We start from the raw sequence: 21413 nt of genomic DNA, 5'->3' as shown, positions 1-21413 counted from the left end.
ACCAAGAGTGAGAACTAGGGCCCCCCCCCCTCCTAACTGTCAACGACAACAACGCAGATAGAGCGAAAGAACTAAAATTTCCACAACCAGATGGGATGTGGATGTATGTAGGATGACCATGCGTGCCAACGACTGAAATCGGGTATTTCTGGCAAGCAGACAACCTGCAGCGCCGGCCGTCTTGGAGGTTGGCGGATATTACACTGCAGTGCAGATATTTACTCGTCGTCTCTAGCAGGTTCTGAAGCAATCGACGAAATGTACGATTGTATCGGGTGCCAATAATGAGTTCTAAAGCACTTACCATTTACCCGTCCTTACGATTCTCCGACCCAGCAAGACCTTAGCTACGAGGCTTCTTCGAGTCTAGTGTCGGAGCCACTCCGATGCAAGAATAGTGCGGCCAATGACATTGGGTTTCCATCCAGCACGCCTGCAAATAGAAGTGGACATGCGGAAGCCGTACCACATACATGTCTGTCGTCGGGGTACATTTTCGCGGGAGGTGCGGCTGGTTGGTGGTGTGATGATCGACCACCCCCCTCTTTGACAAAGGGGCTAGCCCCCTCTCCTACAGTTTCTACATCGCTTAGACTTGCTACAACACCATGTTACTTACAATGGTCAGGTAGTACTTGAGCTATCACTTTTCATGACATGTTCCTAGCTAGTCGATTGGCGAGAAGGATCAAGAAATGACAGCAGGGGTGGAGACGGGGTGGAGTAAACAGGCGTCGAAGTCACCGTAGAGTAGCAGTTTGCTGGAGTGCTCTTCTCTTGACGTGAAACTAAACTTCAAGATCGAGAATGGCTATATTTCCCGAGGCCAACGCACGACTACGGTCGCCCAAGTGGAGCCTGGACAACTATCGTCTCTTGGCTCTGTATTATCAACCAGTGCTAGCTTAGGGTACCAGAGAAGAGTCCTTTCAGGTGTTAACTCTTGTATGTCGCTCAACCGGCTGATAGAATCCGAAACTTGCAAACTCTGATTTAATGCGCGTCTGTTGTTAGTCTGTTTGTTCCGACATGTGCTTGAACGGGCTTTGGAGCTCGGGTCCACCGCAGCCACCCGAGTTGATAGATGGACTACGACGAGTGAGTACTCCGGGATTCAGAGGAGTCTGATGCTCGCATACGTAGTACGCACTGCAGTCTGGAGCGGGTATGGCGGCTAGATGAGTTGCCATCCGCACCGTCGATGGACTGAATACGGAGAAAATCAACCCAGCAAATGTCTCGGGGATGGGACACCCTCATCAAACCGATTCGATTGTGACAGAATCAAAACCGCGAGGTCCGCGAGGTGAAAGGGTCTAGACGCTGCTTCGAGTGGTAGCTACAGGAGGATGACCACTTTCCGTCCCATAGCATCATATAATTAAGGTGAGGTGTGTAGAGGTTCCACGCAGGCCCGGGTCCTGAAACCATCAAGGACACAGATAAAGGGGGCCCCGGCCATTGGACAAGAGCGAGAAAGGGCGGGTCGCACCATGTAGGCAGAACATGAACAGGCCACCGGTGTGAAGACTGGCCAAGGCTAAGGGCTAGTAGGTATGGTGTGCCTTGGAGGATGGTTACCCACCAGGACGGTCGATCACGATGATCCTAGGGATCTGGGGGACCCTAGGGGTCTGGGGGACCCTAGGGGTCTGGGAGACCCTGAAAGACCCCAAGGAAACTGAAGATGGACGTTCAAGCGTATCACTCCATCATGAAGATGCCCCTATCCGATATGGAGTAGCAAGCGCTTCGGGGAGTATGCCCAGGCCGCATTGCCTGGGGGACAAGTTGCCCGAGAGGTGAATGTCGAGCGACTCGGAGCGAGGTATTGTAATGCGGTACACAACTAGAAGAAACAATCCATCCCGGATCCCCATGCTGGAAATGGTATGGTGGTGAAGGTGAGTGAGTTTGGCCCTCCCTAATTACACCGGCTGCGGAGGGCAGCACAGTAAATCGGAAGCGTAATAGTTGATCATACCCTGGGCAGCGACCGGTGAAAGCACCCGCAGATAGGCTGCGGCAAAGCACACCAGGGGCGGCAAGGGTGGGTCGTGCCGACGGCGACAGTTGCGACTTGTCAATCATAGGGGGCAATATAAATACTCAATGGGACCCGCACTCCCTTCGTTCGGATACTGCAAGTACAGCGAGAACAGGGGAGGCAATCCACCCACACAGCATGGGAATGGCGAGGCTCGCGCGCTCTATTGGCCTAGGGCCATCACGGCAGACTCGGGCGAGCTGCAAGCTGCAAGCTGCGAGTCCTTTGCAGCGCTAACCGCTGCATGGCCTAGGTCTGGCGTTGCGTTGCGTCCTGTCTCGATCTCTGCGCAATGCTGTACGTCTTGTCTCGAGGCAAGCAATCATCCAGGAAGAGCCCGCATTGGCTTGCGGCTGCATTATCAGCTGCAGGCAGGAAGATGCACTCCCTTTGAACCTGCCCCTACCAATTCGCATGTGAAAGGACCAACAGACCTGACTGATAGGAGACCATTGTTAATTAATTACCCCTCCACCCGCTGTCGTGGAGGGTGCGCCTCAAAGCCCGTGTGTCGCACTGCTGAGCAGTCAGAAAAGGAACTGGGAACAAAGCCGTTGGCAAAGCATCGATCCGAGCCTAGACCCGTCAAGCTGGGCAATTAAGGCGTGCGATTGGGCCTTTGCCCTTACCCGACTCCATGCTGGTGGTGAGGTGGCTTGTGGGAGGATGGAATCGGTTATTTCTGGCAGCCCCTCCAGCCGTCCTTGGCTATGACACCCGACTGCGTTGAGGGCTTTGGGCCACCTTGGATTGCGCCCGGGCTTTCTCCACCGGGCGGGCCATCAGCGCCCCCCGTCACCGGCGGCGGCGGCGGAAGCCTGCAACATGTTGCCGGCTTCCCTCGAGTTTGGTGGCCTAGAGCCCACTAATGCCCAAGGGAGCCACTTCCAGGCCACAACAACGCTCTAATGTCTTGGGCCTGAGGCGTTAGGCTATCCAAAGTGCAGCAAAACCCACTGGAAGACATTTTCCGGGCCACACCACTTCTAGAAGCTCCACCGTAGTGCGCCCGTATCAGTTCAATCCATATTGCACAGGATACAAAGCGTAGTAGCATTACCCCTCCAGCTTGAGCCTAGTCCCTGGGCGGCTCTCTGGGCATTTCCAAGAGTCGTCGGCGTTTGATCGTGGGAATTGCATTGGTCGCTGCCATATCAGACCACCCGAATGCAAGTCAAGAGCGTCAACATTCAGTCCACGCTCCACATTGCCATTGGGGCTCCAGGCGCAGTGTAACGCTCCTGTTGCTGGGCAGTGTGGCGGGCAGCGGTGGGAGAGAGGAAGTCGTCTTGATCGTCTTCAAATCTGTTGACACAATCGCCACTTGGCCTTCCTAAAAGGTCGACCTGCAGGTCTGTCAAAAAAAAAACTGCATGTATCCAAACCATTGTGGCGTTTGCCTTCGGCATTTTCGGTTTCCTACAGCAAGACAGCCCCTTTGGTTGACAGTAAACACAGTCGCTAAATATCGAGGCCTGCACTGTGCATCCGAAGCAGGCTCGAACAAACAGAGACGTAGGAATGAGTCGGCATCTCGTGTCTGCACGTTTGGTTGTGGTTGGTATCGGGCCTGGCTACCAGGCGGATGCGGGACTCGGTTTGGCCCCCTTGGCGAGGGGCGCCGAGAAACCCTCGATTATGCGTCTCCTTCACCCCAAGGCAACGACCTTCGTCTGCTGCTCGAAATTGTTCTGTCCGAGTTTGTGTTCGGTGATGTAATCCACTCCAAAACTTGTCAGAGAAAACTGTAACGAGGTGGTTGAGGAGAGCGCCACTTCAGCATCTTGAAGCAGCCAGCCGATGGCTGGGGTAACCATTTTTTGCGATTCGATGCCTAACCGTAATAAGGTTTCCCTGCATGTTCGCGCAGTGGCTTGAGCAACAATTCACGCTCTGGCACACACTGCCGAGGAATCAGAGTGCCACGGTCGCCGGTAAAGGTGACTGCATCAGCGAGCAGTTGTGTTACGTGCCTCAACAGCCGCCACTTTGCGGGGCATGTTGCTGACCAGATGAACAGAACCCGAATAGTTCATGGTCTAAGCCCATGGCTTGTAACAATCGGGGTTGAGAATGATGGCGAGATGCAAACTACCGCACCTGCAACACTATTTGCAGCTCGAGCACTTAGGTGGCGTGATCAGGTAGGGCGTCGCCGGATTTTGTCTCGGTCCCCTACGGCATTAGCGCTACCGCAACGGAAACCACTCGCCCCAGCCGGCGGAAGAAACAGTACGGATGAAGTCGGGATCCGACAGCTGCGGATAAATCCTTCACCACGGTTGGGTAACAACGAACCAGACGGGCTGCCTGCGAATATCTGAGATGTGACAGACACGAGTCCCACCAAGGAATCCGGGGTGCATGAGCTGGGGACCGCTCAGACCTGGGAGAGAACGGGCTCTGAGGAAGAGTGAAGCGATGGGAAATACTCTCCGCAGTGCTTCCTTGTAATGACTCGATGTTCATGGATTACCAGAGGAGACAACGCTCTCTGGAACATGTGATACTCAGATCGACACCGTAGAAGGTACAGCAAGACAGCTCGTCTATGCTCAGGCTTGCTATTGGGCTCTGCTCTTGAGACGAGTTAGCACGAACGAAGGCAGAAGGGTATATAGAGTCTTGCCAGCTAAACAAGAGCATTTCTTGAGCGAAAGGCCAGCTCTCTAGCGGCGGGCTGAAGAGTGGTTTCTCCATGACTGGACGTTGTTCGATACATCTTCCAATGTTGATCTCGGAGATGAGGTCCGGGGCAAGAAACACAGAAGGTATTTGCGAATATACCCGAGTATGGTCTCTTCTTGTGTATGGCCCGTCACAAGACGTGCCCTGGTGCCGTCCGGGACAGGTAGAAAGAACTGCGGCCAAACGAAGCAAGCCTCCAACTTGGGTTGCGAAAAGCATATCTCTCCCATGCTTGTAAAAGCACGGACACCTCCGGCTCCGGTGTCGTGCCATGCCCCGAAAAGTGTTCCGTGCCGGGTGTGTGGGTTGGCATCTGTTGGGTCGGCATCGGGCAACCCGGTAGAACGGCAGGAGCTTGGTCGGCCGATGGGCAGAGGGATCCTTCGAATCCGTGGAGTTTGTGGAAGACAGCACTGTGCACTCTCCCAAGAGCATTGTCAACACAGGGCCAGCGGAGGGGCTTGGCATTTGGGGGCCTGGTAAGATCGACCTGGGCCCGACGGTCTGGGGCTGCATGCACCGCTGTGCAGAGCCTCCAGTGCGGCAAAAAGAAGAAACTGTTGCTCGTCAATCGAGATTCGGTTCGATTCGAGCGAAGGAACGAATGGCGGCTTCACCGCCATTTACAAATACAACTGCCCAATGCCCACCCAGGGCACGTTGGCGGGATCACTAGGCGGCCTCGGATCGCTATCATCTCACCTCACCCGACCTCAGTCCGCCGCCCGTGAGCCCTGAGCAGCGGCACAGCCGGAACCAGTCCATTCGGAAAACGATACCACAATGGCTCGCCCAAGTGGTGAAATCCCTCATCACACCGCAGCGAGCCTTGGACGAGGGCGCAAAACCCTGCCGGTCTGACAGTTCAGCTTAGACGGGTGAAGCGCAGACCGAGATTCCGCGCTAATGGGTGTCCAAGCCGTGGTTCTGGCGACATAGCGTGCCTTTTTCGGTGAGTTGGGGCAAAATTATTTCGCTGTGCCCCCTCAACAAAAGGTGAGAGAAAGCACTTTCTTTCGGCCGCCGTGTCTGGATTGGTCAAGCTCCGCTCAAGGTCCAGGGCCTGTCCCGCGTTCGAGCCCCCGTTCGAGCCCCCACTGTCAGCATTCTTATTGGGAGCAGATCACCTGTTCTCGAGCAACTGCGCGTGGGCGGCGCAGGGATCCAAAAACATTTCCAGCCAGTCATTGTCGCCCGTTCAGTCACCATGCCCAATCCATCTCTTCGGCGAGGGTGATTGTGGCTGCTGGTGACACTGGTTGAGCTACCTTGGCTGTGCTCGTCCAGAACAAGGGTCGATGCGGTGAGAGGAAAAAGTAGGAAGGAAAAAAAAGTACGCTATAGAGCTTGCTAATTGACGGCGAATGCTGTCTTAGCCTAGGACTAGTTGCGCGGCTTCACGTGTTCCAGTTACATCGAAAAGACGGGAAATCACCAGTCGTCATTTCTGAAGAGCCTCTTTCTGAAAGCTTGAGCTCGAGCCGCCCGAAAAGAATCCAGTGGGGTTCATTTCGAGGCTTGGGCTTCGGGAATCGGGGACTGCAATCGAGTTCCCAGTTAACACAGCCTCTCCGCCAACGGGGGTGGGGGGGCGTTGGTGTCATTTCAATTGAGATCGCCCACGGGCTTTGTTAGGACGCGGGGGTGGAAATGTCTCTGCCCTGCCAGACTTGCGGGGCTGGTTACACACAACGTCTTTTGATGATGCTGACCTCGGGCGGGATAGTCGGCGTTGAGTCGTTAAAGCTCAAGAACCACGCATCGATGTTTGTCTCTTGCGAATTGGCTTGGTCGATTGCACCTCCGGATAGAGTCAGACTAGAGACGATAGAAGTTGGGCGGAAATTCTGACAGGAGCGGAATATTGCAAATAGTTTCATCCTGCTGACGGCTGACACGAGAGAGGCATCCATGGTACAGTAGTCGGCAGTAACAACCTAGAAGATTCGGTCGAGGGGCTTGAAAGACTTGAAGCGATATCCCCCACGCCGAAAAACTTGCTGCGACCTCTAACAAAGTCTCAATTTGCGAAATCGCACCTCCCCTGCAACTTGGCCCAGCCCTGCGAATCTGACAATCTCTTGCAAAGTGAAGTGACAAACAATAAGGAGGAGCGAGCGGTGAATTTCTTTGTCCAGCCTCCCGCAATCTCACAGTGTGCGCCATCTTTTTTCCGTACAGGTGTCACGAAAGCGGGGCTGCGATGAAGAACCTGGTTCGTGCGTAGAACAATTCCTTTTGCAACTATTTGTTGTATCGAACGTTTAAAGATGGACTACGTGTGGATAGTAACGGGGAGGTCTCATCATTTAATTGTTAATTCGACAACTGGCTGTACTGTCTTGGGATGTAAAGACATGACTTGTCGCGTGGGGGTTGTGAAGAAACACCGTGTTTTCCTTGCTCGTCTCCAGTTCAAGCAAACGCAAGGTTACGTCATAGACCTGTAAAAACACAGACAGAATGTTCCTCGACCTTGTCCCAATCCAGCTAGGTCATTTATGATCTGAATCTGCCAAGAAATCTCTGCCTGGGAGCTTCTGCCGTTTCCCAACTGTCTGGGCTCGCGGTCAGTAGAGGGGGGATTCCCCCCGCTTTTCTTCTTCGACGAGACAAGGCTCCTCCCCAGATAGGAAAAAACAAGGCTATTCAGACCCACGAGACTCATCACATAAAATCTTGTCCGGCGATCACTGTATCAGAAACTCTGCCATGTACTCCGCACGCCCTGGCTGGCGGTGCAAGTTAGTGACTTGCAGAGGGATAATGCGATTCCGGCAGCTTGGGACCAGAGCTGGTAATCCTGGAGAGTCTAGTGTACAAGTCCATCCCCCGCAGAGAGGAAGTTTTTGAGTTTCCGCGGCGGGGAAGATTGAGCTCTGTCGTCTCCCTAATCCAAGCTCTCCTTCCACCTTATTTCCAGCTCCGAGTCATGCATGCCGGGACTTCTTTGGGTGCCCAGCGAGCGGCCAACATCTCCGGAGCCCCTGACCTTGGTCTCTGAACCTCCAGGCTATAAGCAAAGTTGGTCGGGACAGACAGTGGATAGCAGCCACTCGTATCTTCTTTTGAGATGGAGGCGGAGGGAACGCTGTCCGTCAATGCCCATTGAGCGCTTGGTGCTTCATGCAAAGGCTTAATCCCCCCTCGTGTGGCGTCGAGGCGGGGTGTATGCCAGTAACGGCAACGAAGGCTTGCGCGTCTTGCCTGGTTTTCTCGGCAGCTCCCTTGAAGCTATTCGCTCCCTGCAGAGAGGGGAACGAAATTGTGTAGGGCCAAAGGTTAGCTCTAGGCAGCTGGTTATTGGGTGGAGGCTGAAAAGCTGTCAAAAACTTGGAAGTCGTTGCCCGAAAAGGCAATTTCCATTGTCGATCGTCGGGGAGCCGGAGGAAATCACCCTCGTAAGTGCGATGCTGCTGCACGAGTGGACTGGATCCCTGCTCACCGACACACAACCATCTTCACTCTATCGAGCCTCTTTGAACCTCCGCAATACAGGGGATAGAGTTGTTAGAGAATACGCACGCCGCATCGATACCAATTTTTCTTCACGAGGCAAGTTCAGTTGCAACGGTCGACCGACTCCTTGACGTCCTCTCTCGCAATGATGCAGGCACTTGTCCTCTCTGTTGACTGCTAGTGGAATAGAGGGGATGACAAAGTTATAGAAGGGAGGGGAAATGCAATGTGCGTGCAGGTCTCGCTTTGATCTTTGATGTGGTATTGTTCTCGGATTAATGCTAGACCTCCAGCGTATGTGTGTACAGCACATACCGCATATAGTTTACGACGGTTTTAGAGAGGTGGGGGGGACGTGACACCACCAAATTCACCCACCACCCACACCGCGCACTTCACTGATATCGATATCAGCCAAAATCCCACCTTGGCCCTCAGATTCCCATGCCCTCTTATCTCGCGAATCTTCGCGTCGAGATAGCGGCATGCCCTCGAGATGGATGGAGGAAGAGCCTCTCGGGGGTCGATCAGAAGACCCTCCATGCCTTCGCGAAGACCCTGATCTCCATCCGCCAGGGTAAACACCATACCCTTTGTGCTCTTGTCCCATCGGCGCCAGGTATCCTTGTACGGGGCGGCACGGCTGGCTCCAGCGAAAGAAGCCGTTGCATCCACTCTCCGAGACATCTCGTTACGTACTACGGCCCGGGCACAAGACACCAGAGTCGCGCGGCGTTGCACCAAGGGACACAAAGCAATGGTCGGCGGACTAAACACTCCGCTAGGGCGGCCGGACGGAGCACAAAGCTTCCGCGCGGCTACGGCGTGCAGATGGAGGGGATTCGATAAACCCTCCCACCTTCTGCGACCTCTGTCCTGTCTCGCGCCTTGCGTCGCCAGCCGACATATTTGATGCGCGCGGGTTTCGTTTGGCAAGCTCGAGAAGCCGGGTCTTATTGGCTGCTGCCTTCCGATATCCCGCTTCCGACAGACGTCCAACCGACCCCCATACATTCTGCATAAGAGAGATACTAAGACTTGGCGAATGCATCAGGCAGGAGATTTGATAGAGCACAGACGCCATCTACCGTTGCATTGCACGCTGCTTTCCTCGGTTTCCCGTTTGGTAGGCGACCAAAATATACTGGGAATGGCATCGGCAGGTTATAGTGCAAACAATACTCGGTAATGTGGGAAACAAAAGGAGGGCAACAAGCCGACTCATCCGGAGGCTACTGCGGTGCGCTGCGAATCTGCCGGTAGAAGGTTTATGCAAGAAATGCTTCGATCATGAGACTTGCGCGAAATGCTGTGAACTCTAACTTGGCGTTACTACACGAGGCCGTTCGACCCGAAGGGTTGTTACATATTTTACCGTGCTTGCTTATGTGCAATCCAACTAGGTTATCATGCTAGCTTTGGTGTTGTTGGAGCCACTTAATTGGAACGCAAAGCTCTCGTGCACTGTACGTTGAACGACTGTCTTGACACTGTGCTTGGGTTTAAACGTGGGCACAGTGCCAGATTGTGTGAGCAACTCCAAAGATTGCCCAATGGCCCGAGTGCTGGTAAGCCGTTGCGCACGAGTTGCAACACGTGCGGCTGAGCCAGGGAGGGGCAGAGGCCACAAATAACTATTTCTTTGTCTCCAAAAAAATCTGATTGGCCAATGGCAAAGATAAGCAACGGACTGGAGGGGCAATGCCAGCCACAGACCAAGGCACACTGCCCTGTAATGGTGGAAGCTGCCAGTCGCTTTCAGAAAACGACGAAAGGAAAAAAATATCGTCCCAGAAGTACAGTGCCCTAACTAACATGAAGAGAAAAAAAGGCGCTAGAACGCGCTCGATTGCGCGGCCGATACAAGGAGAATGGGCCCCGTGCCGTGGCCAAGCCTAGTATCAGATCATAGTGGAGCGCCTAAGAATGTGGCGATTCCCACAGGCAAGGGGGCCGTGCTCAGGCGATTGGCTAAGGAGTTGTGGATTGCGCGGGCCGCGGAGCAAACACCTGAATTACGCAAAAGTTTTAACGTGGCCCGAAGGGTTATTTTGGCTAAAAATGAACAAAAAGTTTCGCTCAACCAAGGGGTTTGGGCGCTATTGGACCCTTGGATGGTATATGGCCTAGCTAGAGGCAAAGGGTCGGCTGCATCGCTGATTGTTCGACGGTAGCTAGATCTTAGGGCGTGCGCGACCCCTAATCTTCGGGAATCTGGGAAGGAATCAAGAAAAGGGGAATGTAAACAGAGTTTACTAGTCATCCCGCACAACGGGACAGAAATGACAAACACCCAGGATGCCCTGGTGGGAATGCAGTGGGTACTAAGATCACAACCGAGTGGCACAGAGAACGCCGATGGCAAAGGACTCCATCGTGTCCATCTAGGACTGAATGCCGCAATGCTCAACGTTTAAACCTCCGTCTGTAGACAGTGCAAATCGGGACGGGAAGGCCGATTAGGTAGGTGACAGGGGTTGCGGGTGCCCGAACGACTGTCTCAAAATCGGTCACCTGGACCTTCACAGCCACTGGAGACAGGCCAACAATTAAGGTGAGGGTGGCTTTGTGCGATGCGAAATGTTTCTTTTCACGATTGTATGGCTCGTCATTGGGTCGGCGTGTTGGGCAGTTGGTGTCTCAGAAAGTTGAAACAAGACGAGGGCAGAGCCGCAAAGGGGAGCCAACGCTCCACGTCAGCGGTTGCCCCACGGGGTTCCTGATCGATGATCTGGTGATCTGTCTGTGCCGCGCCCGTTTGGCCCCATTTCGTCATTCCGCTCACCTTTGGCCAAAAAAGAACAATTGAAGATCGCTTAGAGAAGAAGGCAAAAAAGCAAAGAAAAAAGAGTGGGAGCGTGTGCAGCAAAAGCATTTCCTTTGTTCGGTTCGGCGGGCGGTGCCGGCTGGACGCGGGGGCGCAAATGCGATCGCCGAGCCCTAAAGCGCTGACAAGAAAACGCACCAGCCAGTAGAAATTATATACACTGAGTGCGCACGAATTACTCCAGCTAGTAAATAAAGGCGCAGCCCTCTGGAGCAAGCACGGGAGGGCGGGAACCATTAAGTTACGTACTACTACCGAGGTAACCTGTGAGGATAGGTACGAAGTCTCTCACAACCTCGACGCCTACCTAGTTTTGGGATCAACCAAAGATACCGCATCTTTTCGCCCCATTGTTTTTGCTGCTTAAAGTGCGTCTCCCCCGAAGTATGCGTCGTGGGAGCTATGTGAGGTGTCGCCAGCTTCGGGCCACCTAAAAATAACAGAAAATGCGGTAATGGCGATGGCGGCATCCGAGGCGAAGATGACATCCCAATATGTTTGTCGTATAGATACCCACGGATGTCCATAAGCCAACAAGCTTCAAACTGATGAACTGCTACCTTTCCATCCTCCCGTGGGGGGTTAAATCACTACTGAGGCCGTCAATAGCTTGGCAGGCGCGATTATCATATCGCAGTCGCCCGTCAGGCTCAGGGCCAGAGTGGGCCAGGGCATGCTGTGTGTCTCGCCTGTCATAGTCGCCTGTTACAGGGGCGAGACCCGTCCGGCTTCCGAGGAGGGATGATCGACATGGCGGGCGGGACGCTCGGGACCCGCTGTGGCCCCGTCCCAGGCCTCCCCTCCAGAGGGCGGTTCGCCGTCTGACACTTAAAAAAGGCCACCGAATGTCGCAATTGTCACCAAAGTCCGACGCAGCCACTTCCGATTACGCTCCCGTTCAATCTGCCAATTCGGATACGAATCACTCCCAGGAGCACAAAGGATAGGCAACTGCGGGTAGGAGGTCAGCGAGCGCCAATCCGATATTAGTGTGGCGAGCCCGCTTTCGGAGCTGCTTATCAGTGACTAAGGCACATCACGCCTTGGATGAACTGATCTCGGAAAATGGCCAAGGCCACGATGCAAAGAGAAATACCTATTATACGGAATAAGCTGCTTCTGTCGCAAGATGCATGCAACACACTATGGATGCTCCGTACTCCATACTCCATACTAGTTCCAGCGGGGGTCTCCAGGAACCTGCAAAGGAAGGGAAAGACACTCTAACCAGCCATTTATAGTAATTAGGGGAGAAGTCAATAGCGTGCTCCGGATTCGGTTTGTCAAGATCAGCAACCAAGAATGATGACTGGGAGACAAGAAAAACCAGAGCGGCTTTAAGCGGGGATTGCCGCCCATGGTCCATCTTCGCCGCGAAGAGCGTCAGTTCTCAGTAGATGCGCTGCCCAACGCCGGTGCACATTGCGAGTTCTTAGCTTGTGATTACACATCCATTCGTGCACAGCCGAGAATCCTCTCGTCCCACCGCTGCAGCTATTTTTCTTTTCTTTTTCGAGTGGCTTGCACGATCGCAAGAACGGTCCAGGGGGTCGGGTTAGCCTCATGCACGACAAACAAGAGCGGGCCCCTCTTGCAGGACAGAGTGCAGGAGCCACCCATCCAAGATTTGTCTCCGAGCAAATCAGGAGCCAGAAATGACTGATGGCGCAAAGCCGTTCAAGATAACAAGACGCGGTGTGAAGGTTTGGGAGATTGTTTGCAGAAAAAGACACCAGGATGCTGATATCGTATCTGAACTTCCCTGCGCCGCGGGGTTGTTTCTGACAGGTGGGGGAAGATCTCAAACATACGATTAAACTCTCTTTAATCGCCATTGTCGGGTATAGACTCGGTGCTGCAGCCGATGTCAAAGGCCGTTAGATGATGCAGTAACAAGTGAGGGGCAACTCGAAGGAGGGGTTGACAAAAATGCCAGTCGGTGAGCATCATGGGCAACACCAAGCCTAACTGCATTAACACTGGCATTGCCGGGCTTCAGCCGCCAGTTCGCTCGCAACCCGAGCCAGTAGTAGCGGATGCCATATTCAGGGTCGGCCCGGTACGTGAGCACTCGTCACCACAACACCACTTCCCTAGCTCGACAAGCCGGCCGATGCAAATGGAAGGCGGAAAGGAGACCCGGCAGTACTATGGAGATACCCGCACACAAAGGGCTTGATACTGCTGCCGGGACTGGCGCTAGGATTGGACTGAATCCTCAAATACGCCTCAGTGTGGCCGACCGACGAGTCTAGGCTCTGTGAAGAACAATGTGTATTTTATGGGCCGCCATCTGGAGACATTCTACCTCCCGCTAGTATGCTGACGGTCGAATCTGACTACTTCTTAGTAAATCTCGAAGGCTTCGGCATCTCATGCCGGATATTGGACCTTGAACTGCCCCGCTAAGATGGTACCTAACATACCCGGCTGGCGCTTGGTTTTGACACCGCGGATCCGGCAAACGACTGACCCCCGCGCCTCAATTTTTTACCACCAAGTCTGAGGTGTTTTAGAAAGCGGTGCTAAATAGATATTGGCCCTAATTTTCGGCCTCCAAGATTCCAGGCCCCTTACGTACGTAGTGTTACGGAATACTGGCTTCGACGGTGGGCGGCAGGAGGGCCGGAGCCCGGCCGGCCGTGGTCGTCGCCGCCCATATCGCGAAGACGTTGATCGGCGGCCGTCAGGGAGATAGACGCCTGCGAGCTGCCTGCACCGGTGCGTTTTGTCGGGCGACTACGATACGACATGGGGGAGGCGCGTCAGCTTTTGAAGTTGGAAGTTTCTCCCCCTCCGCTGAATCAACGGCCGCCGCCCAGGCCGTTTCCCGCTAAAAATATTGTCTTCCTTCCGCATCCTTAGCGCCCAGCCTAAAAAAGTCCGTGTTCACTTGGCGCGAGTTTTGCCCCCGTAGGTAGTCATAACATCTAGTCTAATTCGGCAGCACCGACGCATTGGTAGGTTTAGAGTCAAATTGGAAGAAAAATTCTCCTTGTCCGGCTGTCTTGGCTAGAACTTAGCAACAAAGGTGGCGCGAAACTAGCGTAGAATGGGAGACGTGAGGGGTAGTCGTAGTGCACCAAGAGCTGAAATTGGTCATTGGATGGCAACGAGTCTCTGCCGCACACGGCTGTGGAGCACTGATGAGCTGATGGATTCCCTGAAACCCACTGGCACCTTAAGTTGGCGCTGGGCCTCTTTAACCAAGGATGAATGTTATGGGAACCTGTCATTGAGATCTACTCATCAAAGCGGCGTGGCTTCCCCGCAGTCCAAAGGTTTCAAGAGGAGTGAAGAGCAAATATCAGACGTGCAGGCAGACAGTGGCAGCATGATCAGTCGACCAGTCTGGCACTGGAAAGGAGCGACGTGCAGGAGCTGCAGCGATGGAAATGTAGCTACGAAGGGGCTGGTATACTAAGACTGTTCGCGCACCTCATGGGAGGCGCTGAGGGATGTGCCTGTAAATTGTTTCTCTTCGCTGGAAATCTATATGTGCGGTGGTGGCTTGGTATCGGCCGGCCGTTGTGCCATGAGGTGGGTCGGCTGGTCGGCGAGAAAACTTGTTGGAAGCCGGAGGCTTGGAGCTGCCCTGGTCTGAGAAGTGCAACCCGTTTTGTTGGAGCGCGTCGCCAGTGGCTCCAACAAGCGAACATTTCGCCGACGTCATTATTACTGCGTCGCCAAAAAAAAGTACATGCACAGATGTACCCCGTACCTTCCCACGCGACAGGGGACGCTGCAACCACCTGCAAGCCTCCCTGTTGTGAGAGGTCCTATCATTTTGTGCTGCAGAAAACGCCCCGCGCCCCGATTTCAAGGAGTACCCACCAAGACCGCTCAAGTTGTGCCATATTCCTGCAAATACCCAAGCTTGTCGCCCAATGTGAAGCGTCTCCTATACTCTACTGGTGGCCGAGTCATGAAATATGTTCGTACAAATAGGTGCTGGATTGCCCTATCGCGCGGGGTCAAACAGCAAATTTTGGAGCATGGCTCTAGAGCACTGGTAGGAAGCCAGAGCGCCGTCATCCATAGGCCCAGCAGCCCAGCAGCTTGTAGCCGTTCCCAGCAGTCAGGCAAAACCCTGGAGATGTGGACGGTTGTCCCCTATTCTCGTAGGCTTCAGGCCGGTAATGCTAAGCGTGCGAGCCCAAAGCATTTAGCAGCCGGAGAAACCAAGTTGAATGGATCGCTTTCGGGCGTTGAGACCTAGGTTAGCCTGTGGGCTCTACCAGAAAGTCTAGGCGAACTCTAAAAGCTTCCATTGTGCTGGATGAGTCGCAGCAACGGACGTAACGACAGCTTGCAAGCGAGTTTGCGCCATGTGTGAGTCGCGGTATTCCTGTCGAACTTGCGCATTCCCCGCGGTCCAAATACGATGGACGACAGACGAAGGCATCTCAACGACCAAATTCCGAGCAGCTCCGATTGAGGTGTCTTGGTGTCTGGGCCGTTGGCACGCTCGCACGGTGTACAAGTGGGATGTTCCTTTCTGTTCTGTGCAGCGCAGGAGCTGCACGGTTGGTTTGAAGGTGGGTTTCTGGCCCAGGCTCGCCATCGGTATCCACATGCACTAGAGAAATGTTAGCGGGCCACTCGTAAGGTCCAGCACCCTTGCAGCGCCTGTATGTACATGCATGGGAGTACCTCAACCCCAGCACATCCGCTTGGTGCACTCCTTGGTTCCATCCCATCCGGTTGCCTTTCACCTACCTTTCTTTCCAACGCTTACTCCATCGTTGCCTCCTCTCTCCCTTCTCTTTCTCTTGAGACTCCCCGTCCAACAGAACGACTCGACTTGCAACTCTAATTTTTGCTGTCTCCCCTCCTTTCAGCGCCGAGTATCCGATAGCAGATTGCCTGCAGCCGACTCGCCCGTCCAATCCGCTGGCCTGAAATCGCGGTTCGAGGTACGTTTCTTCCCAGTGCAAAAGCACAGTCTCACGCCCCCCCCCCCCTCCCCCCTTCCCATTCCTCCGCCTGAACCGTCATTCAAAACCGGCGCCACTCCGCTGCAGCAGCCCAGCAGTTCCATTCCTCTCCCACTACCAAGCGCGAGTTGCGTGTTGGATTGAGACGGAAGACCCTCGAGGTTGTTGTTGTCCCTTTCAAGGCGGCCCGCTAACGACAGGAGACAGCCGAGACGAGGACCAGCGATTGCCCGCCTCGACGTCGACCTCGAGCAGCCTAGACCTTCCCGGACGATACCGTCGGTCGCCATTGCGGAGGCCGAGGTTGCTGAGTAGGCCAACGCAAGAGAGGGCTGGGACAGATTAAGGGCAGCGCCCAGGGCAGACTCGAGCAGACCTCGTCTGCCGTTGTAAGCAGATCCTCGAGACCGCGGTGCGAGCCTCTTCTGTCGCTTTGCCTGATCCTGGCCGTCTTTCTCTTGCGCGGCCCCGCAAGACAAAACAAACATCTACGAAGCTGTCTGGACGCATATCTACGTCTAGCTGTTGCATCAGGGTTTCTGCACCCCTTCCGGCCGCTCCCTTCTTTCTCCGCCATACACTTGGCAAGAGTCAACCTCGTTGCTGGAATACTGCCGTGGTAGCTCTTGCCCTGTCCCCCCTGCAAGATAACAGTACGTTTTATCTTTCCTCTCGAGTTTTTTTTGGCGAGATGAAAGTTGTTTGGTTGTGTGATCGATAGGAGTCACTGCACAATCAGCGCCTGAGCACGACATTTTGCCACCTTCCCGCAAAATTTCCACACCACCATTTTTATCTTTTATTGCCCCTTCTATCCTCATCTGCTTATCCAACACCGCTATCCTTTGCTATCCTTGCCCCTCCAAACCTCATCAAAGCCATGAACTTCCTCAGCGGTTCCGAGCAGAGCATTGGCTAACCGAATTGCGCGCCGCTGCAGTTTCATTGAGGGTCTAGTCGCACCGACAAAGAGTCGACGTCGCCATCAATGAATCGGTCCTGAGAAAGTGCGCCCTGATTGTCTTTTGGCATTGCTTCACGACATCCCTCGAACAGGCTGTCCAATTTTTGGGATGCCTTACACACCTCCCTCCCACAGGTCCCCGGCCTCGTCAGCTCCTTCATCCCCCGACATGAGCCGGAGGCCATCCTTCCACCAAACACAGACCAGCAATTCACGACCTGTCCTTCCTCGATCTGCTTCATATTTGACCAAGCACCGGCGAACCCCATCAGCACCCGACGTACCTCGTCGCCATGTTAACGAACCATCGCCCGAAGCTACGTCGGAGAATTTGAAGGGGATGGTGGCCAGCACTAGCGTTCGAGAGTCACCACCGCCGGTCACTAGAAGCGATCGTGGAATGCCCAATGCCGCAATAATCTCCCCGCCTGACTCGTCCAGCGACGACGAAGACCTCCCAGAAATCCGGGGCAGGCAAATTGAGAACCTGAAGGAGTTGCACGAAGCTATCAGTCAAATTCCACAACAGAGGGCTAGCTCGCCGACCAAGAACAGCATCGCCAAAAAGGATGCATCTGTTGCAGGTGATCTGCTCGTCCTCCCATCCCAGGCGAGCGCTATAGCCGAAGGTATGCATATCAGTTTCAGCACCGGCTCGCTAAACGAACTCGCCGTCGCGGGGAACAGAAGATTCTCGCACGCGAGATCGGCTACCGAGCCAAACGTTGCAATTAGCGAATCTCCCAGAAGCTCGTTAACAGGGTCTGAAGAGGATTCCGACGAGGAGATGCTCAGGAAGCCTCAGATGGTTCGGAAGAAGTCTGGAGAACTCGTTCGCCCTGCACTCCGCCCTCCTTCGCGTCGGCGACCGTCGAGTATGCCAGGTACTCCCACCTTCTCAAAGATGGTACACTTTGACTCGCACCTCGAGCACGTTCGCCATTTCCTCCAAGTTGACCGTCCCCTTGCCGTAAGCACTGGAACATCGCCCGTCGATAACTACGAGAGCGACAACGAGTACCCGTTCGGGGGAGACCAATTGGCAGCCAAGGTACCGCCTTTCGAGTGGGATATCGCTGTGACCAACTTTCCAGCCGAGACGCCGGCTCGGACGGCTCTGGCAGTCCGCCTTGAACGGGTTTGGCTCTCAAGTGACCAGAAGTGCCTAATTGGGTCGATCGATGTGGCCAATCTCGCCTTCCAGAAAACCGTCACATGCAGATTCACGCTCGATTATTGGAAGACGACATCTGAGGTTGCTGCCGAGTACATGTGCGAGATTCAGCCAGCCCAGAAACCTGTCGGCCACGATAGGTTCAACTTTACCATCAAGCTTTCCGACACGGCTAATCTCGAATCCAAGACGTTGTACTTTTGCATCCGATACACCGTCAATGGACACGAATATTGGGACAACAATGGCGGTTGCAACTTCCAGGTCGACTTCCGGAAGAAGATGCTTCCACAAAACGGCAAGAAGGGCGTTATCGGTGCCGCCTCGCGCCCTGCGAATGGCCTACCCAAGAGCACTCGTCGTTTGACCCCGCCCGCTGTCTCGAAGCCGAAGGTGCCTGGGACCGTCGGCGATGACTTTGGTACAGGCCCGAAGCCGAGCTTTGATCAGTCAATCCACGACTATCTTGGAGAGTCCGGGCCTACAAGTCTCAGACTGAAAGGCGTGAGGACGTCTGCCAACCTTGCGAGCGACAACCTCTCAAGCCGACTTTCGGCGCCGAGCGGTCAGGCTTTCGCCAACCGCTACGACTTTGGCGCCTCGTTGACGGCCGCCATTCAAACCGCCAAGGATACACTAACAGGAAAGCCCGATGGCCTCTACATGAAACCAAACCGGAGACCCGCCATGCCTGTCGTTAATACCTCCAGCGACACAGTCAGGCCCGGCCCAACGGCTAAGAGCGCTCCGGTCAAGCCAACCATCAACGCCGACGGGGATTCCCCAAGCCCAAGCATCGCTACGGCATCGTATGAGGAGCTGGTCAACAAATACTGCTTTGTACGTTCACCTCGATTCTCTTTCGACTCGACGAGAGGCAACATTTCAACATTTTAATATGACGTGCCAACTAACAGTCCTCGTTATAGTTTGGCTCCAAGCAGCCAAGTCCCCAACTCAAGGATGGCGGTCTGCGCCCCGGTCGCTTTGATGGACCTGAGGACGCCGCTTCTAAGAGTACCACTAGCAGCAGTACGGCAAGCTCCGATGGTAGTCCTGTCCAGATGGGTAATTATCACCATTCACACAGCGGTATCCAGCACCACTCGCTACACCCTCTGGACCCGAACCCCTACTTCCATCACGCAACATCGTTCATACCCATCGGGGCCTCGCCCTCTGAATCGCCACTCACCAGCTTCAGCTCCCAGCGTACGGGAAGCCCCTTGACGACGCAGTCGGGACAGGTTGCCGGCCGGTCGTCCTCCCCAGCGACGTTAGTAGGCAGCTTCGGCCCCTTCGCTGGTACGTCGCCGAATGAGTATCCATACCAGCACTTGCACGATCGTTTCCCGTTCTCTAGCGCGGACGCTCATTCTGCGACAGCGATTAGGGGCTGAGTGACATGGTGGAGGCTGGTGGCCGCTTGTACGAGCTACCGACGTCCAACAACCGCATGCTTTCGACCGCGTCACATCCTCGATCCCTCCGTGACACCAACCCCATTGATGCTGATGTATCTTTCCATCGCGCCACTTCCACACTGTACATTTTTCTCGGGTCACTGCACCGCGGGACACTAATTTATATTTCCGGGATCCTTGGCTTGCTTTTTCTTTGCAGCATTTTCTGTTGGCTGTCTGGCGTTCCTGAATTTTTACTGTTTCTTTATTTTCTTTGGGCATGATGATACGAAACCCTGGGTATATGATGGGGCCTACGGCTGGCTTGTCATGGCCTAGTTCCCTCGGGGGGGGGTTTTTTTTTTCTCGGTGCTTATTGTTCACACTTCGGTTCCGGTACATACGGATGGCTGGGTCCATGGGTCAAAAGGCGTCGGGTTCATTATGCATAATGCCTCTCTTCTCTCGTTCCTGCTGCATTGCGCTGCCGAGCTTGCCTGGAGGGTGAAAAGGGGCATGGCTCTATTTTATCATTTGGCATTTGTGCCACTTTCAGTTGGTTCTCCCAAAACTGCGGAGGAAAAGGGCGAGGAAAGCGGAAGGTTCGGTATTTAGGACTCGGCATACAACCTCTTATCAGACGGGCATGCTCCGGCATAAGCGGGTCCTGGCGCGTGAGACGGTTCAGATCGGAACTCTTCAACGAACACTCCTACTTTGCCCGCCAACAACAATATACGTTTGCTCTGCCGTCTTGTCGTGGGTGTGCCAACCTCACTCTATATTCGGCCGGTCTGTGCTCAGATGCACCTTTGTTTGGGCCGTTTAGGCTCGGCTGGTTGGTGGCTGAACGGAGTGGGTTTTCTTGATGCGGAGCAAGGCCGAGGAACGGTCCGGTCTTTGTTCGGTAGAGAAACGGTCCGATAGCCACGGAGGATAGATGGAAAAGGGCGGATTGGTTAGGGTATTGGGCGCATTGCCGCTTTTAATTGCGGTTTCGAGCTGCTTTCGCCGTCACAAAGCGAGAATGGTCCTTCAATGTTGCACGGCGTTGGAGGTCTGCAGTTCTAGATAAGTACAATGGTTAGGTCGGCAAAAACTTGGGAGAATGGATAGTATAACGAAAAAAGTAAAAAACATTGAGAATCGCAACCAACATTACTCCATCAGATTCGTCGTTTCTTGTGTTCGCCGCCGTCAACATGAAGTGGTGTGCCGCTTCTGTCCGTGGCCTTATTTTGCTAGAGTTGTTAGTTGAGCACCAAGCGCATTGAACCTCGGGTTATCTGGCGTACTGTCTCGATATAACTGAGGCTTAGGAGGCCAATTAAGTACAAGTTAAGTGCCGGTGTCTTGGTAGTCAACAATCTTGGGCTTTTTCTCTGTTTTCCAGCCACGGGAAACAGATAATGGAAAAGTTGAAGATATTTGCAGCGTAATGTGAAAGGGCACTGGGCCGTATGATCAGATCCATTTTTTTCTTTGTGCAAACAATATCGTCTTGTTCTTGCCTCCAGAAACCTGTGCGGCCGTGGGTAGAGGTTCCTCGATCCAAGTTGCTCTCGGCGAGGGGCTGTTCAAAGCACGGAGTCACGTGAATAATATTCCACCCTCAACTTCGACACGCAAACCAACAGAAACTAATATATTCCTCGGTGGTCATAGTAGGCAGGCAGTGGATAGCACAGGTCGCTCAACTCCCTCTCGGTCTTGTGGTCGTTGTGGCCACGACACCTTTACAGGCAGGTTTTGTCAGACGCCCATGCGTTGTCGAAAAGAGATTTTTTGTAAGAGGAACCTTGTGCAAAGAGACAATAAACGTCGATCCCATTTGCATCAATAATTAACAGCTCCGCGTGGTAGTGGGACGCTTTAAAACGCCTCGACAAGCTAGGTAGAGACGTAGCAAAAAGC

At 54.0% G+C, this 21413-nt stretch overlaps 2 protein-coding genes across 2 annotated transcripts; one reads left to right on the top strand and one right to left on the bottom strand.

Annotated features, from left to right (window-relative positions):
- Positions 1 to 4445: 4445 nt before the first annotated feature.
- On the bottom strand, positions 4446 to 5398 carry B0T26DRAFT_297543 (uncharacterized protein). The gene has a single exon (XM_060434233.1). It carries the CDS (start codon positions 5249 to 5251, stop codon positions 4520 to 4522), a length of 732 nt encoding a protein of 243 aa, XP_060296274.1. The 5' UTR covers positions 5252 to 5398; the 3' UTR covers positions 4446 to 4519.
- Positions 5399 to 17262: 11864 nt separating this feature from the next.
- Positions 17263 to 19496, top strand: B0T26DRAFT_645834 (putative phosphatase regulatory subunit-domain-containing protein; the record flags this gene model as incomplete). Its single annotated transcript, XM_060437765.1, has 2 exons — positions 17263 to 18936; positions 19059 to 19496. The coding sequence occupies 2 exons, from the start codon at positions 17263 to 17265 to the stop codon at positions 19494 to 19496; spliced, it is 2112 nt and encodes a 703-aa protein (XP_060296273.1).
- Positions 19497 to 21413: the final 1917 nt, after the last annotated feature.

Source organism: Lasiosphaeria miniovina (genome assembly GCF_030549165.1).
Source record: "Lasiosphaeria miniovina strain SMH2392-1A chromosome Unknown B0T26scaffold_4, whole genome shotgun sequence".
Classification (NCBI taxonomy): domain Eukaryota; kingdom Fungi; phylum Ascomycota; class Sordariomycetes; order Sordariales; family Lasiosphaeriaceae; genus Lasiosphaeria; species Lasiosphaeria miniovina.
The sequence above is the reverse complement of the archived record's forward strand: the minus strand, read 5'-3'. Positions and strand labels throughout refer to the sequence as shown.

Coding starts and splice junctions, on each gene's coding strand:
- B0T26DRAFT_297543 (XM_060434233.1), bottom strand. CDS start 5,251: ATGCAGCCCCAGACCGTCGGGCCCAGGTCGATCTTACCAGGCCCCCAA.